The sequence below is a fragment of the Delphinapterus leucas genome, chromosome 1, assembly GCF_059928025.1.
Source record: "Delphinapterus leucas isolate spDelLeu-1000000601 "Yukka" chromosome 1, BTC_Dleu_Yukka2, whole genome shotgun sequence".
NCBI lineage: Eukaryota > Metazoa > Chordata > Mammalia > Artiodactyla > Monodontidae > Delphinapterus > Delphinapterus leucas.
The window spans coordinates 74,507,878-74,527,183 of record NC_143129.1 but is presented as its reverse complement, the minus strand read 5'-3'; the positions used below and the strand labels follow the sequence as shown (position 1 = coordinate 74,527,183).

General features: G+C 38.2%; 1 protein-coding gene across 2 annotated transcripts in view; it reads right to left on the bottom strand.

The window, feature by feature from the left end:
• Positions 1 to 19,306, bottom strand: part of COPA (coat protein complex I subunit alpha) — a 50,396-nt gene that overhangs the window by 24,328 nt on the left and 6,762 nt on the right. For both annotated transcript variants that reach the window (XM_022559232.2, XM_022559233.3), the window contains exons 4-10: positions 18,973 to 19,053; positions 17,103 to 17,179; positions 16,265 to 16,374; positions 10,936 to 11,045; positions 9,484 to 9,583; positions 8,748 to 8,883; positions 7,997 to 8,079 (exon numbers count right to left, since the gene is read on the bottom strand). In XM_022559232.2, coding sequence (XP_022414940.1) covers positions 7,997 to 8,079; positions 8,748 to 8,883; positions 9,484 to 9,583; positions 10,936 to 11,045; positions 16,265 to 16,374; positions 17,103 to 17,179; positions 18,973 to 19,053 — 697 coding nt within the window. The remainder of the gene's footprint in view (positions 1 to 7,996; positions 8,080 to 8,747; positions 8,884 to 9,483; positions 9,584 to 10,935; positions 11,046 to 16,264; positions 16,375 to 17,102; positions 17,180 to 18,972; positions 19,054 to 19,306) is intronic.

Here is a 19,306-nt window from a genome sequence, read left to right as displayed (position 1 = left end):
GGATGGAGCGGTGGTGGGATGAATTGGGAGATTGGGATTGACATATATACACTAATATGTATAAAATATATAACTAATAAGAACCTGCTGTATAAAAAAATAAAATAAAATTCAAAAAAAATTAAAGGAAGCTTCATACCTCTTAAAAAAATTATTAATCCAAGAAACTTCTTCATGTCACTATTGGTTACATCAGTCCATTTTAAAGCCTTATCATACTTTTTATATGCTTTTTCATTCTGTTGGTGATACAAGTTTGTCTGAGAGGCAACCAACTCAAAAAAGTTGTTACCAAAAATTAATTCTGTTATTTCACTAACACTTTGCAGGTTATTACATTCAATAGTTACACCTGACACACCTGTAAAGTCTTCTAATTTTTATGAAATGTCGTCTGCAATCCACTCTTCTGCAGAAGCAAGGGAGCATTCTCCAGCACCATGAGTTTCATTTTTCACTTTCCATATCAATCAATCACTAAGTTTTTTTGTCTTTTTGTTGGTCTAACATTCACACTGTCTGAATCAGAACTATATTCTGAAGAACCATCATCTTCTGAGACACTAGTATATATGTCACTTGGACAATCAGAGAAAGTATCTGCGTAAAATTCACCGAAAAATTCTTCTTCACTCAAAATCTTGCGATGAAAAAAAAAAATCTTGCGATGCATCATTTTTGAAAATTTTATGGTAACAAACTTGTGTTTATAATATACACAAGGTTGGAACAAAAACCTAATGGAGCAAAATGCAAATGGTAACGACAATTGTAAGTTGTATAATGAACCCTTGATCAATTTTAAGCTCTAACAACTTTGCATGGTGATGTTAACTGTATCACTCTCTAAAAACGTATTGATACGTCTCCAGTCAATAACATTCAGGTAACAAAAGATGTATTAATACATCTCTGGTCAATAATGTGTTAAAGGCAGCAAGAGAAAAACAACTAATCACATACAAGGAAAACCCCATAAGACTCTCAGCTGATTTTTCAGCAGAAACGTTACAGGTCAGAAAGGAATGGCAGGATACATTTAAAATGCTGAGAGGAAAAGACTTACCACTTAGCATCTATCCAGCAAGGTTATCATTCAGAATTGAAGGAGAAAGAGTTTCTCCGACAAGCATAAACTAAAAGAGTTCACTACTAAACCAGCCTTACATGAAATGTCAAGGTCTCCTTTAAGCAGAAAAGAAAAGGCAACAACTAGAAATGAGAAAATATATGAGGGACTTCCCTGGTAGTGCAGTGGTTAAGAATCCGCCTGCCAATACAGGGGACACGGGTTCAAGCCCTGGTCCAGGAAGATCCCACATGCTGCAGAGCAACTAAGCCCGTGCGCTACAACTACTGAGCCCACGCTCTAGAGCCAGCGAGCCACAATCACTGAGCCCGTGTGCCACAACTACTGAAGCCCGCACACCTAGAGCCCATGCTTCACAACAAGATGCCACCGAAATGAGCAGCCCGTGTACTGCAATGAAGAGTAGCCCCCACTCACCGCAACTAGAGAAAGCCCATGTGCAGCAATGAAGACTCAACACAGCAAAAAATAAATTAAAAAAAAATTTTTAAAGATAAAAAAAAAAAAAAGAAAATACATCAAAGGAAAAATCTCACTGATAAAAGCAAATACATAGTAAAGGCAGTGGATCAGCCACTTAAAAAGCTAGTATGAAAGTTAAAAGACCAGAGAACAGTTGACCCTTAAACAACATGGATCTTAACTGCACTGGTCCACTTACAGTTCTCTTTCACTAAATATGTACAATAATACTACACAGTCCACTGCTGGTTGAATCTGCAGATATGGAACCATAGGTACAGAGAGTCAACTGTAAACTTATATGCACATTTTAGACTGCACAGAGGGTCAGTGTCCCTAACTTCCATGTTGTTAAAGGGTCAAGTGCAGTATAATCAACTATAATTACAAAAAACAGTTAAGGTATACACAAAATAAAGAGCTATAAACTATGAAATAAAATACATAAAATGGGGTACATGTAAAAATGTAGTGCTTTTACAATGCCTTTGAACTTAAGTGACTATCAGCTTAAAATAGACAAATATATATATACAGTTCAATATTTATGAAATTCATGGGAACCACAAACAAAAACTTACAATGGCTAGACAACAAATAAAGAGAAACAAATCCAAATGTAACACTAAAGGAATCCATCAAACCACAAGGGAAGAAACCAAGAGAACAAGACAGGAACAGAGAAGAACTACAAAAACAACCAGAAAAAAATTAACAAAATGTCAAAAAGCACATACCTATCAAAAATTACTTTAAAGGTAAATGGACTAAATGCACCAACCAAAAGACTTACAGTGGCTGAATGGATAAAAAAAGTAAGACCTATCTATATGCTGCCTACAAGAGACTCAAGTCAGATCTAAAGATACACATAGACTGAAAGTGAAGGGATGGAAAAAGATATTTCATGCAAATGTAAAAGAAAAGAAAGCTAGGACATTACTCATATCAGACAAAACAAACTTTAAAACAAAGATCATATCAAAAGGCAAAGAAGGGCATTACATAATGATAAAGGGGTCAATCCAACAATATAACATTTGCAAACATTTATATACCCAACATAGGAGTACCTAAATATATAAAGCAAATATTAATAGAAATAAAGGGAAAAAGTGACAATAACACAATAATACTAGGGGACATTACACCCTACTTACATCAATGGACAGATCATATCAACAAGGAAACACTGGCCTTAAACGACACATTAGACCAGATAGAATTAATAGAGAGAGAACAGTCTATCCAAAAGCGGCAAAATACATTATTTTCAAGTGCATATTGAACATACTCCAGGACAGATCTCATGCTAGGCCACAAAACATGGCTCGATAAATTTAAGACTGAAATAATTTCAAGTGCTTTTTTCACCAAAACAGTATGAAACTAGAAATCAACTACAAGAAAACTAGAAAAAACACAAACATGTGGAGACTAAACAACATGCTACTAAACAACAAATGAGTCAACAAAGAAATCAAAGAGGAAATCAAAAATACCTGAAGACAAATGAAAATGGAAACACAAGTGTCCAACATCTATGGGACATAGCAAAAGCAGTTCTAAGAGGAAGTTCATAGTGATACAGCCCTACCCCAAGAAACAAGAAAAATCTCAAGCAATCTAAAAGTAGATTTAAGAAAAAAACAAAATGAAGAACAAGCAAAGCTCAGTGAGTATAAGGAAGAAATGATAAAGATTAGAGCAGAAATAAATGAAATAGAGACTAAAAAAACAACAGAAAATACAATGAAACTAAGAGTTGGTTCTTTGAAAGATAAAATCTACAAACTTTTAGCCAGACTCATTAAAAAAAAAAAAAAGAGAGCTCTAATAAAATCAGAAATGAAAGAGGAGAAATTACAACTGACAGCACAGATATACAAAGGACTGATTGTAAGAGAATACTACAAACAATGATATGCCAACAAATTAGACAGCCTAAATGGATAAATTCCTAGAAACATACAATCTTCCAAGACTGAGTCATGTAGAAACAGAAAACCTGAATAGATCAATTACTAACAAAACTGAATCAGTAATCAACAAACTCCCAAAGAACAGAAGTCCAGGTCCAGATGGCTTCAAAGGTAAATTCTATCAACATTTAAAGAAGAGTTAATATCTATCCTTTTCGAATTATTCCAAAAATTGAAGAGGAAAAAACACTTCCAAACTCATTTAATGAGGACAGCACTACCTTGATACCAAAACCAGGCAAAGATCGTAAGAAACCAAAAATTATAGGCCAATATCCCTGATAAGCATAGATGCAAAAATCCTTAACAAAATACTAGCAAACCAAATACAATGATACATTAAAAGGATAATACACCATCGTCAAGCACAATTCATTCCAGGGATGCAAGGATGGTTTAACATCCATAAATCAATGTGATACACCACATTAACAAAATGAAGGGTAAAAATCATATGATCATATCGATAGATGTAGAAAAAGCATTTGACAAAATTTAACATCCATTTATGATAAAAACTCTCAGCGTAGTGGGTATAGAGGGAAAATACCTCAACATAATAAAGGCCCTGCGTGACAAACACACAGCTAACATCATACTCAATGGTGAAAAGCTGAAAGCTTTTCCACTAGGATCAGGAAAAAGAAAATGATACCCACTCTCGTCACTTCTATTCAACATAGTATTGGAAGTCCTAGCCACAGTAATTAGGCAAGAAAATGAAAAGGTATCTAAATTGCAAAGGAAGAAGTAAAACTGTCACTATTTGCAGATGACAATACTATATATAGAAAGCCCAAAAGATTCCACAAAAGAACTATTAGAACTAATAAATTAATTCAGTAAAATTGGAGGAAACAAAATTAATATACAGAAATCTGTTGGAATATCAGAAAGAGAAATGAAGAAAACAATCCCATTTACAATTGCATCAAAAAAGAATAAAAAAACCTAGGAATAAATTTAACCAAGGAGGTAAAAGACCTGTATTCTGAAAACTATAAGACATTGATGAAAGAAATTGAAGATGACACAAATAAATGGAAAGATATACCATGCTCATGGATTGGAAGAATCAATATTGTTAAAATGTCCATATTACCCAAAGCAACCTACAGATTCAGTGCAATCCCATCAAAATACCAATGGTATTTTTCATAGAACGAGACAAATACTCCTAAGATTTGTATGGAACCACAAAAGTTGCCAAATCACCATGGCATTCTTTAGAAAGAAGAACAAAACTGGAGGTATCATGCTCCCAGACTGGAAACTATATTAGAAATCTATAGTAATCAAAACAGTATGATACTGGCACAAAAACAGACACATAGATCAATGGAACAGAATAGAGAGCCCAGAAATAAATTCATGCTCACATGGTCAATTAATCTATGACAAAAGAGGCAAAAATATACAATAGGGAAAAGGCAGTCTCTTCAATAAATGGTGCTGGGAAAACTGGATAGCTACATATAAAAGAATCAAACTGAACCACTTTCTTAAACCATGTACAAAAATAAATGCAAAATGGATTAAAGACTTAAATGTAAGACATAAAACCATAAAACTCCTAGAAGAAAGTGTAGGCAGTAACCTCTTTGACATCAGTCTTAGCAATATTTTTTTGGATATGTCTCCTCAGGCAAGGGAAATGAAAATAAACACATGGGACTACATCAAACTAAAAAGCTTTTGTACAAAGGAAACCACCAACAAAACAAAAAGGCAACCTACTGAATGAGAGAAGACATTTGCAAACAATATATCTGATAAGGGGTTGATATCCAAAATGTGAAGAACTCATACAACTGGGACTTCTCTGGCAGTCCAGTGGTTAAGACTCCACACTTCCACTGCAGGGGGCCCAGGTTCGATCCCTGGTCGGAGAACTAAGATCCCACATGCCATGTGGTGTGGCCAAAAAAATTAAAAAAAATCATAAAGAACTCATACAACTCAATATCAAAAATCAAATAAGCCAAATTAAAAATAAGCAGAATACCTGAATAGATATTTCTCCAAAGACATACAGATAGCCAACAGGCACATGAAAAGGTTCTCATCACTAATCATCAGAGTAATGCAAATCAAAACCATGAGATACCACCTCACATCTAACAGAATGGCTATTATCAAAAAGACAAGAAACAGGGCTTTCCTGGTGGCGCAGTGGTTGAGAGTCTGCCTGCCGATGCAGGGGACACGGGTTTGTGCCCCGGTCCGGGAAGATCCCACATGCCGCGGAGCGGCTGGGCCCCTGAGCCATGGCTGCTGAGCCTGCGCTCCACAACGGGAGAGACCACAACAGTGAGAGGCCCACGTACCACAAAAAAAAAAAAAAAAAAAGACAAGAAACAAGTGTTGACATGGCTTTGGAGAAAAGGGAACACTTGTGCACCGTTAGTGGGTATTTAAATTGTTGTAGCCACTATGGAAAACAATATGGAGGTTCTTCAAAAAAATTAAAAATAGAACTACCATATATGATCCAGCAATTCCACTCCTGGGTATTTATCAAAAGAAAACAAAAACACTAATTCAAAAAGATATATGTACCCCAATGTTCTTTGAAGCACTACTTACAACAGCCAAGATATGGAAGTAACCTAAGTGTCCATCAATAGATGAATGGATAGAGAAGATGTGGTATACATATACAATGAAATATTACTCAGCCATAAAAAAGAATGAAATCTTGCATTTGCAACAGCATGGATGGACATGGAGGGTATTATGCTAAGCAAAATAAGTCAGAGAAAAATAATTACTGTATGATTTCACTTATATGTGGAATTTGAAAAACAAATGTACAGGGCTTCCCTGGTGGCGCAGTGGTTGAGAGTCCGCCTGCCGATGCAGGGGACACGGGTTCGTGCCCCGGTCTGGGAAGATCCCACATGCCACAGAGCGGCTGGGCCCGTGAGCCATGGCCGCTGAGCCTGCGCGTCCGGAGCCTGTGCTCCGCAACGGGAGAGGCCACAACGGCGAGAGGCCCGCGTACCGCCAAAAAAACACAAAAACAAATGTACAAACAAAACAAAATAGAAACAGACTTTTTTTTTTTTTTTTTGGGTGGTACGCGGGCCTCTCGCCGTTGTGGCCTCTCCCGTTGCGGAGCACAGGCTCCGGACGCGCAGGCTCAGCGGCCATGGCTCACGGGCCCAGCCGCTCTGTGGCATGTGGGATCTTCCCAGACCGGGGCACGAACCCGTGTCCCCTGCATCGGCAGGCGGACTCTCAACCACTGCGCCACCAGGGAAGCCCCAGAAACAGACTTTTTGATACAGAGAACAAACGGTGGTTGCCAGAAGGGAGAGGTAGGGGGGGCAGATGAAATAGGTGAATGGAATTAAGAGGTACAAACTTCCAGGTATAAAATAGGTATAAAATAAATAAGTCATGAAGATGTAATGTACACATAGGGAATATACTCAATAATATTGTAAGAACTTTGTATGGTGACAGACGGTAACTGGTCTTATTGTAGTGATCATTTCATTATGTATAAAAATATCAAATCAGGCTTTCCTGGTGGCACAGTGTTAAGAATCTGCCTGCCAATGCAGGGGACACGGGTTCGAGCCCTGGTCCAGGAAGATCCCACATATCGTGGAGCAACTAAGCCCGTGAGCCCCAACTACTGAGCCCGCACTCTAGAGTCCGTGAGCCACAACTATTGAAGTCCATGCGCCTACAGCCTGTGCTCCGTGACAAGAGATGCCACTGCAATGAGAAGCCCACGCACCACAATGAAGAGCAGCCCCCACTTGTCGCAACTAGAGAAAGCCTGCGTGCAGCAACGAAGACCCAACACAGCCAAAGACAAAAAAATAAAATTAAAATTAAGGAAAAAAAAATCAAATCACTATGTTGTGAAACTAATAAAATATTTTAAGTTAATTATAACTCAGAATAAGTTCTATAAAGTAAGAGACATTGTTTTATGCACTGCTAGAATACCAGCACCCAGACTAGGGCTGATACTCAGTATGTATTTGCTAAACGAATGAATAAAACTCAGCTTCTAGCTCCTCAGTCTAGGAACCCCAAGTGTCCAGTATTAGCCTCTAAGTCTCCTAGGAACTAATCAAAGAGAATGGGCTTTAGGGGAATTCCCTGGAGGTCCAGTGGTTAGGACTCAGTGCTCTCACCGCCAAGGGCCCAGGTTCAATCCCTGGCTGGGAAACTAAGATCCCACAAGCCGTGCGGCATGGCCAAAAGAAAAAAAAAAAGGGAGAGAATGGGCTTTATTATTAAGTGAATTCTGGTGGATAAAGAACACTATACCAAGAAGGTAAGGGAGTTAAAAAGGAGAAAAGCTTCAACTAGGTGGCTCTGAGACTTCTATTTTTCCTTGTCATCCTACTATGTACTTGCTGGAGACAAAGCTAATGGAGAATCACTCTCAAGTCTTATAAACTTTGAACCAAAGGAAAAAAAGAGAAGAAATGGCCTTTACCTGCTGCAAAGAGGTTAAGGTTAGGGTGGGCAGCTAGGACCCAGAAACGATCATGGTCCCTGCGGAAGGTCTGAACCCCAGTCCTAGGAAAGTAAAAGGTACACAAAGAAAAATATTAATTTCCAAGGAAACTTCAGCCTATCACATACAAGAGTATTAAGTGGTAGGCCAGCACACTGATTAAAAAGCTAAATCAAGGACAGTGAACTGCATATTCTAAATAAAGACAGTCATGATAAATTCTACCAAGGAACAGAAAGAGGACTTCAGGGACTTCCCTGGTGGTCCAGTGGTTAAGATTCCAAACTTCCAGTGCAGGGGATCTGGGTTTGATTCCTGGTCTGGGAATTAAGATCCCACATGCCACGTGCAGCATGACCAAAGGAAAAAAAAAGACAAAAGAGGACTTCAAACTGACTCTACTATTTTGATATTACAACTCGCCCCACTCATCATAATTTTCTACTGTACTGTTTCATTTAATATTTCTTATTTCTGTAGCTACAGAAGAACCTGCTTAAATTTAGAGGAGAAAAAGAACATACACAGAAATTTCTATTTCATGGAAGATCTGTAAATGTTGGCTAACACTAGGTCCCTTCACGTTTTCTTCATATATTATTTGATTTTTCTACATGCTGAGGATGATAAGAAACAAAAAGTATTCTAATCTAATTTTTAAAAAGAGAGAGTAAGAGAGAGAAAGGAGCTTTCCCCTGGGTTTGGTCGCACACCATTGTAACCCCCTTACCGCTTAGACATGTCCCAGACTCTGATACTCTTGTCTTCAGAATTGCTGAGGATCAACTCTTGGCGAGGGTGGAAGACAGCACAAGATACATTGTTGTAATGGCCCCGGCAGGTATCAACTTCCCATGCCTTTGATTCTGAAGGACAAAGAAGAATTAGGTCACCACAACTCCCTACTACTTTAAGTTTGGGATTTCAAATTATGACATCCTCTAACCAAATGCTAGGTACTACTACAAAATGTTAAGTTACCAACTCCTTTCTAATAGGGCAATTTTCTTCATTTAAGACTCTGAATCTTTACATATTTCTTTGTTATTTCATTCTCACCCTCCTATCAATTATAACACCTCTTCTCTGTCATTCTTTATCTCCTTACCCTGCTCTGTCATTAGCTGCCACTATAGAATAAATGGACTCTTCATGGGGCAGGAATGTTATCTGGTTCATTCATCACTGTTATCTTCAGAACCCTGAACAATGGTTAGTACAAAGTAGGTACTCAATAAATATTTGTTGAATAAATGAATTCTTATTTTTAATTATGTTCACACTCCTCAAAATCAGGATGCCATCAAAGGAAAAAAAGGGAATAAGGCAATTGTCATGCTCCCAGGATTAGCTTAACAACCTAAGGTAGGAAAATGGGTCACTAAGTCTGGAAAACCTGGCTACTTCACCTTGCTCGCCAGCAGCCAATATTTTAGGTATGGTGATACTGTCACTGGTTCACTCACCGTTCATGCGCCAGATCTTCACTTGACGGTCATCTGCCCCAGATACAATGAGGGGCATAGTGGGGTGGAAGGCAGCCCAGTTAACTCCACGATCATGACCCTGTACAAAAAAAGGTGGTTCTTCTAAACTAAAAAAGTCGTTCTTCTTTATATCTGTTACTCAAAGCAAACCAATGGACCATGCTAGTGGTTATAAATGATGTCTCTGATTTTTACTCTTCATGTGAAAAGACTCAAGGGACTGCTGCTCTAAGATTTGACCATGAGAATTACTATATCAATCTATCTAATATTATTCCCAAATTCTCATGGGAATTCCCAAACCCTTCTACTCCCAAATTCAGCTTCATTTGCATTTGGGATATACTACCTTGTTTTGTTACTTGTCTACTTATATTTTATTTCTCCAACTAGTTATTAGCATCTCAAGAATAAAGGCCAATTTTATAACTTAATGAAGAAATTCTCAAAATGTGCTCAAGAAACTCTTAGATGAGCTCCAAGAACCTTTCAGGAAATCTGCAGGGTCAAAAACGATTTTCATAATAACACCAAAACGTTATTTGCCCCTTTCACTCTTATTCTCTCATGACTGTAGAGTTTTCCAGAGGTTACGTGACATGTGATGATGTCACTGCTTTGGTGGCTAAAAGACTTTATCCTTATATAGTCCATGTTTTAAGAGTTCTTGGTTTTAATTTCAAATATGATAAAAATTGAGATATGCACATACACAAAAACTCTCCGGGGTCCTAAATAACTTTTAAGTGTATAAAAAGGTCCTCAGACCAAAAAGTTTAAGAACTGCTGATTTTAAGATATCTTTTACCCTATTTGTAAGTTTATACTCTGTATCATAACAGAATCACAGATAAGGTAGTTTCGAATTAGCAGTATTTTTGAGAGGTACCATTCTGTGGTGAAAAGCAGCTTGGTTTGGAGTCAGACAGATCCAAGTTCAAAGCCTAGTTCTTCAACTTAGTAGACTTGTGTAGACTTTGGTAAACCACTTAATTTCCGTAAATCTCAATTTTTTCATCTGCAAAATGAGGTTAATAATATCTCTACCAGTAGATAGCTGTAAGGATTATTTTTTAAAAATCTAGTTTGTTTCCCATATGCTTTTCTATTTTCCCACCATGCATGCAAGTTATTTACACATGGTTGGTTCTCAATAACTTTGATTAACTATCCTCCCCTTCCCCTTCAAGAGGCTTGACAATGGGCTCTTCTTTGGGATGGTGATGGACCTTATGCCAGCTTTCATGTTTATAAGGTAACATGACTCTCCCTCAGGTAGCACATAAGCTTCATTTCTCTGTTGGCTCACCCACTATTCTATTTTCAGTGCCTCAAACAGTGCCTGGCACTCAGTAAACCCTGCATAAGTCTTTGTTGAAGGAATGAATAAATGAACGGCATATTGTCACTGTTTCCCTGAGAGATAAGTACCTCCAGTACATGCTTCACCACTGCATCCGTAGTTCCAAAAAGATCAACCCCAGTTATTCCTCTCACATCCGACTCCACTGCACCAGGAGACAAGTTTTTTTTCCTTAGACCTTTGAAGGGGTAAGGAGTGGGATGAAAAATGTAAACATAATGTTACCAAAAAGAGCACAGTGACAGAAATGCAGAAAGGTACAGTGACAGACTAACATTAAGGAAAAAGAAGGGAAAAAGAAATTTAGAGAGACTAAAGGAAGATGCAAGAGCTTCTATCTATCTCTTTCTAAAACTGTTCGAGGGACTTCCCTGGAGGTCCAGTGGTTAAGACTCCACGTTCCCACTGCAGGGGGCACGGGTTCAATCCCTGATTGGGGAACTAAGATCCCACGTGCCGTGCAGTGCAGCCAAAACAAACAAACAAACAAAAAACAAACAAAAAAAACCTGTTCAAAATAGTGAAGTACATTCACTATCTTCTCTTCTCCTCCCTTAACAGACCCATTACTAGGACTTCTTCCCAGAGGAGGACAATCCAAACTTCTGACATAGCTAATTTCTTCAACAAACCTCATCTCAAGAGCTGTCTACTTGAGATAACACCCATTTCCATTCTTCAATATTCTTGAAATGTGGCCTCAAATGGTAAACATTCAATTTCTACTTTCAACTTCATGAAATCTATAGCAACTTTTCTTCTATCATCTCAAAAAATTTTAAAAGAAAAGTCATTTGGGGAGGCCACAGCTCAGTGTTTCTCAAACTAGAAGCTTCTAGGCAACTCACGGGGAAGTTCCAAAGGAGTTAAGGAAACTAAAACTATCAAATATAAAACAGCTTATTTGGTGGATGATATCGTAAAGCTACAAATTGTGCAAAAAGTATACTCATATCTTCTTCTTGACTCTTGAGCATGGGACAAAAATTATTAAAACTGTCATATCCCTTTAAACACTTGCTCAAAAGACTGGTTATAGATCTGAATATATATATCTTGCTATTAAAACTTCTGGAGACTAAAGGGAGAAATCAGCCCATAATTCAAAAACAACAGAAAAGGACTTCCCTGGTGGCGCAGTGGTTAAGAATCCGTCTGCCTATATGTATACATATAACAGATTCACTTTGTTATACAGTAGAAACTAACACAACATTGTAAAGTAATTATACTCCAATAAAGATGTTAAAAGAAAATTAAAAGTAAAAAAAAGAATCCACCTGCCAATGCAGGGGACACAGGTTTGATCCCTGGTCCAGGAGGAGCCCACATGCTGCGGAGCAACTAAGCCCATGTGCCACAACTACTGAGCCCGTGTACCACAACTACTGAAGCCCGTGCGCCTAGAGCCCGTGCCCTGCAACAAGAAGCCACTGCAATGAGAAGCCCGTGCACCGCAACAAAGAGTAGCCCCCACTCGCTGCAACTAGAGAAAGCCCACACGCAGCAACAAAGACCCAACGCAGCCAAAAATAAATAGATAGATAGAAGGATAGGAAGAAACCAGACGAAACAAAACAAAAAAGACACCAAGATAAGGAGAGTCTTATTTGTATAGGGCCCACATTTATGGCTCAACCACAACCTGTCTTTAAAATTTGATATTTTGTGTTATAGTCAGAACCAAAATTACAGTAACACTACTACCTTACAGGTGAAAAGCACCTTGTGTTTTCAAAGCTGATCTGGGTAACGACGCTTCGAGGTAGGCAAGCAGGGATTAATTATACCAGCTTACAGAGAGAAAATAGAATTGGGACTAAAATCCTATCTTTTGGAGTATTTGGGGGTGGGGGGAGAGGAAGATGAAACTACCTGGCACTTATAAAGTAAAAAGAACAAATATCTGTAATGGGGGGAAATAAAAGCTATCACTTAAAATAAAACCTACATAGTTTTAAGCCTAAATTTTGGCACCTGTAAGAAAATACAAAAACTTAAGTTCAATGACTGTAGTTATCTTCATTGTTTTAAAATTACAATGTATCTCTTCTAGTACAATGGCACTTAAACATCAGCATTAGAGAAGCAAGTGCCTAAAAGGACATGACAGTTTTAATTATCTTGTACTCTGTCCATGATAAGCATTTAGCCAACAGGTAGAAAGAAATAAAACCAATGCTTTAAAAAAAATTCATTCTCCTAAGGTTTCAAAAATACATCATCATAGGGATGTCTCCTTTCACTTATTTCATTTATCTCTTTAATGGGATCTGTCAACTTTTTCTAATGAGTCTGGTGCAGGAAACAGATTCAAAGGAACATACAAAGACAGACAGCTGCGAGGAACTTCACCTCCAATAAGCTTCAACAAACACATTAAAAGGAAAGCTGTATGACAGAATGGAAGCCTTTGTTGCACTTGCTTGTAATGATCCAGGAAAAGGGGAAGAGCAAAAACAGAGAGATGAATAGTGACAGGCAGTGAAAAGATACTTAGAGAAGAAATATTTGAGCCTTCGACAAGCTACTCACTAGGACTGAACGACAGATGGAAAATTTCTACAGCAGCTACTCAGATCCAGAGGGAGGGGAGGACACACTCAGAATGGACCAGTTTGACGCACACTTCCCAGTGGGAACCAGGGGAAGTAGTAAAAAGAGAGGGATGAGGACAGGATTTGGCAGCAAATTAATACTTTTTTAGTAGTCATTTCAAAGATTAAGACTGAATTATATGGGCTTGACATGCAAAAGTATAAGCGCATTAAAATAATTTCACTGTCAGTTTACCTGGAAGCTCAAGCTAAAAAAGTAACCTATCTTTTAAATCGAGGTTGTAAATATATTCCCTTTTAAGCAAATGTTTTTTGCCAGGCTAATACAAAAGATCAAGTTAAGCTAAGCCCTGTGGGTTAATCCTAATGGGAGGGGTATCAAGAAGACAGGTTTTCCTTTAAGACCTCTGTTTTCTTATTATTTAGTTCAGAGAGTGTCCCCCTTCAAAGAGAGTCACTCAGAAAGATTAGAATTTTCACCAGTCCTCTAAATTTGAGGGTTTTTGTTCTCTGACTCTCTTTCTCTAACTTTTTCCCTCCTGGAAACACTGGAAATATTAACTCTGGTTCCTAACAGAGCTGACTGCTAATTTCTCTTCCTGTGTTCAGATTTATTTGAACCCAGGCAAAATAACTCTGCTAAAAAGAGTATGCTGACTTCCAGAAGAGGAAAGTATGCATAAGTCTAACCAAAAGCTCCTTCCACTTGGTTAAATACCAACGCATCTCCTTCCACTCTGGTTAAAGGGTTACTGGAAATCAAGAGAGTTGTGAGTACAGAAGAACACTTAGAAATGGTAAAGAGAGAGTTAACATTAGTAACATTAGTACAAAATTTCAGTATCACATATACCAGGTATAGCAATTGTAATGTTATTATATAGTAATCCATGCACTTTACACAGTCAAGAGCAAGCATAAACCCAATGGGGTCAGACCCTCTCCCTCTCTTCTCTGATTTAGGGCCTTTGATTCTGATGCAAATATGTTTTCCTACAAAAGTGAAGAAAAGGATTTCTTGCCTTGGGCATTTCATGATGACCAAAGAGAATCCATTCACCTAAGTGCCCCAAATTGCTTTAGCTAGGCCACAGGGATTCTGGCCACATTCTCTGCCAGAATCAGTTGGCATAAACAGTACTCTTAAGAGTGGAGCAGTATAAGGCCCCTCCAACCCGATGTACTATGAAAGAATTAAGCCCCAGTGGCCAAACCACCAGTTTATGCATGTAACAAATTAACTTCTCTATGACCTACAATGGCATTACCTGTATACCATTCTTAGAAGAACTGAGAAAACAGTCACTCAAAGTGTTTGAGCAGCACATAATTCTCTCACAGATCCCCAGTTGGGAAAGGCTATTCTAAGTAATTGCCCCTGATCAGCTGGAACAGCATGACCTGGGATCCAACCCCATCAGGCTCCCATATCCTGAGACAGAGAGGGTGCTTTGAATGCGTGCACAGTGAAAAACCATGGAAAGCCATAGCTAGGTTACTGCGGGAGTGAAGAGTAAGCTCCCTGGTACTAGCAGTGAGGAGAGGACACAGGCTCACAGTGCCTGTACCTAACACCTTCTGCTGGCATGGCTGGTCACATCTGGGTGTACTTCAAAAAGCCTAGCCAGTCTGACGAAAAACTGCAATGGCAAAAGCCCTAGCAGAAGAGAGGACAACTGCCCTATCTCCAAGACAGTCTTGTTTATACCACTCCCTTCTAATTCTGAACCTCTGAAACTGCAAACACAGCATGATGCAGAGGTTCTACTTCCAACTGTCCTCATCTTCCCCTTGGCTTGTCTCTATACTACATGAATCTTAAACACCTGCTATTATAACATTTCAAATGCTACACCCAGGAATCCAAATTGTCTAACTTGCTTGTTAAAACAGCAAGTATCATACTGCCCCAGCCCACCATGCCACAAGGGAGTTGGGAAAAGTTATCAACTTTCTTTATTACCACAAAGAACCAGGCAAGGACCTATGAGGAGTCCTTCCTTTTACAGAATGAAAACAGTGTTCTGTGGTCTAGTCATGGACCTCTCAGAGAACCCAATCTCTAAGAATTTCTAAGGCAACAAACAACTAGAAACAATTCAGGAAGTGATAAGTAAATTTAACTGGGCAGAGAACCATAGCATTTAGAATTTCATTTCCCTATTCCATTTCTCAACAAAGCACTTCCATTTTTCCAGCATGTCAATCTCATAGGTACAGTCCTTCCTCTGCATTTAAATTCTCAGTTCTCCTCTATAAAGCACTAAAAATTTAAATCCTTATCCCAAAATCAAGATACTGTATACAAACTGTGAAAGGAGGGATTATGACAACTCTCCAAAATCTACAAGTTATTTTTCATCCTAGAAGTCTGCCAGTTAAAAGGTTTTCTGGACGTGAAAATCCATCCTCCAACCCTCATGCTCCTTACACTAGAAGATATATAATAGAAGGATTTTCCTATTTCTAAATGAAGCCACAGGATCTAAGAGCCCTGCTTCCCTGCACTAATCTACTCCCAAAATTCATTTTTGTCAAAGATTTTTTTTTATTTTAGTGGAAAGCTCGATTCTTAATCAAATACTCCCTAAAACTGAACTAAAAGGTGAAATTTTCTTCAACTTAAAATGAATTTTCTAGAGCAGCCACGTTTCTTAGAATACCTCTAACATGAAGAACCGTCAAAGCAGATTTAATACCCTCAAAATCAAAGACACTATTATAGGAGAACAGAATACTCTCAGTTTTCCTGTTCTAAGCCAACTACCCTCACTATTTTAAGCAATTGCAGTTTTGCGCCAGACACCACTAGGTTGTCCCCTGAACTTGGGCAGCTCACCAGAAATATCCCAAACGCGCACAGTCTGGTCCAGGCTGGCTGATACAACCAGGTCTTCTGAGGGGTGGAACTGAGCACACATTACATAATGATTGTGCCCCGTTAACACACTGCAAGAGGAAAAAAGAAAGACAATACCAAATTAGAGGCAGGAATCTACAGATTCCTACATGCTAACTACCATGTTCCATATTGAGCAGATGCAGGTCCAGTGATACTTTTTTGGAGGCAAAGGCAAGTCATCCTAACAATTCTGAACTAATAATAATAAGCAAGGTCAGCTGTTCCAAGAGTGGTTCTCTTCTTGCCTGTAATGTTTTAGTATCTACATATTACTAACTTCAGGAGAACTGAGACTGTACAGCTTTCCTCTCAGATTAAAGATGCATTAAAATACTAAAATAAATGAAATCTTAGTAATTCATACTGGAAGCTATGTTAGATTTTAGTGGGGTATCCCTCTTAAACGCCATAACTTTAAATGGTCCTTACATACTTACGGAAAGCTCTACACCCAAATACAAAGCAGGACAGAAGTCTAGATCTTGACTCAGGTTTCACAGGAACAGAACTGAAAACCAGCCAAAAATTTTGTTCTAAAAGCCTAGCTATATGACCTCCTTTGCCTGGTAAGAAATGACCAGTAAATCCAGGTTCATATATTACTAATGAGATTGCTTCTGTATTTATCATTTTATACACAAGAGTGTCTTACAAATATAATCAGTAATTAATCAGTGGACACAGCCCATTAGTGAAGGGGGATGATTATTCTGAAGAGAAGCTGATTATGAAAATACTAGGAAATGAAAGTTTTTTGAGCTGTCTCCTGCTTTACCAGACACAGGTCCTAGATTGCCAGTTCCACACTCGGATGGTCTGATCATCTGAAGCACTCAGAATCCAAGGATATTCCTGAAAAATATTCCAGACAAAGGGTTTGAACATGAAACAAATGTGTTCTTCCAGGCTGCAGTAACCCATTTCTCTCTTTGGAGGAAATATTCCGTTGCCTAACGTCTCAGCTAGTTTCTAAGCGATTTTGATTTATCAGGCTAGTTATCTATTCCTCCTTACCATTCTACCAGCTTTTCCCAACTTCGGCACTTTCAGCTATAAGGTTTAAGAGTGGAAGCCAGACATAATAGATTCTCAGAGGCAAATAGTATAAAACATATTTACATTTACTTTTACATATGCGCATATGTATATATGATTTATATTTATAAATAATCTTGTAAATTAAGATCTTGTGAAAGGATTTCTTCTCTTTAACCCTAAGATTGGAATATTGTTTGTTTTTTATAAATTTATTTATTATTATTTAAAAAAACTTTTGGCTGTGTTGGGTCTTCCTTGCGGTGCGCGGGCTTCTCATTGTAGTGGCTTCTCTTGTTGCGGAGCATGGACTCCAGGCACGCAGGCTTCAGTAGTTGTGGCTCTCGGGCTCTAGAGCACAGGCTCAGTAGTTGTGGCACATGGGCTTTAGTTGCTCCACGGCATGTGGGATCTTCCCGGACCAGGGCTCAAACCCGTATCCCCTGTATTGCCAGGCAGATTCTTAACCACTGCACCACCAGGGAAGGCCCTGGAATACCGTTTTAAAGTCTGACTTCTCCCTGTCAGACCATCCAGCCTCAAAAAATTCCCAAGTCTCAGTAAACAAAGCAGAAAGTAACGTGTAAAAACAATTCAGCCCTTTTAGAGTCTTCAAGCTTTTTAAGAAAAGGAAGTATTTCTTAGTCACAGTTGTATCTCCAGTGTTTAGCAACGAACTTAATAAGCACAAGGTACACATATACTTATTAAACTGAAAAAATAAAAGGAAATAAGCTTTTCATAACTTTCCAGCTGAATGGCAACTTGTTCTAGGCAAGAGCCTTCAGCAAGCCCTGAACGGCAATGACAATTAGTTCCTTCTGAGTAAATTATCTTATTGAATGGCCCTCATTCTCAAATGTTTCAGCTATAATTTTAGCATTCATCATCTCCTATTCTATCCTAAATTTTTTTTAATTTTAAAAAAGGAAATAAAGTATTATTAGCCAGGAATTTATTGTTTATTTCATTATATTCTTTCTTACTTAATTCAAGAGACTTAGTTTACTCAGAGTCAAGGAATAGTAGAATTCTAATAGCATATAATTATAGAGAAATCCAGTCAGGTTGGGACTAGATTAAGAGGTTGGGAGTCTCTAATCTGTAACTCAGTATCTGTCTACTGTGATACCTAACAGATCAAGAAAGGTAGTAAGCTTGGCTAAAGGAATAGCCTCTACCAGACCCTAAAATCCTAGGATAAAAGCACATGACTGTTAATGTTTCAAAGCATTTGTTAGCTCATCAAAATGGCATCGTACCTTGACCTTCCTCTAGACACACTATTTAATAATACCCTACATGTGATTAGCCTGCAAACTTTTGTGTGCTAGCTCAGCAAACCTAAAATCAAATCTCTGCTTTTCCCTACAGAGAATCAATGCCTTCCTCATAAAGCCCACTGAATCCAATTAAATTAAATTCAAATATAACACTGAGTGCTTCCTCTTGCAGAAGGAAACAAAGCAGAAAGGTCAACACCTCACAGATCTTAGAAGAATCAATAACATAATTCTGTTATCAAAGCATGGATGCTTGAGAAGCAAGTAGAAGATTCCTACAGGGAAACTGAAAAATGCTCTAAAACAAGAGCCACAATGGCTACTTACATGATGAAAAAACGTAGTGCGGATGTAGTCTAAGTGCCCAAGCAATGTGAAGAGACAGCGCCGAAGCTTGTAATTCCAAACCTGCAAAGAGAAAAATTCAACTAAGGAATAGGACATAAGGTCTTGCACCTCTATAAGGCCCAGGTTTCTCAATAAACAAGTTTGGATTTATATTTTGTCATTTTTAAATAGGTAAGAATCTTGATAGGGAATCTTGTTTAAGGTTTGAGGGGAAAAGACCATGAATGAAAACATAAGTCAGCTAAACAAAATGTGGGGAGGGAAAAAGGGCAAGGCTAGGGAAACCTAAAGATAAAATTATGGAAAGGTTTTT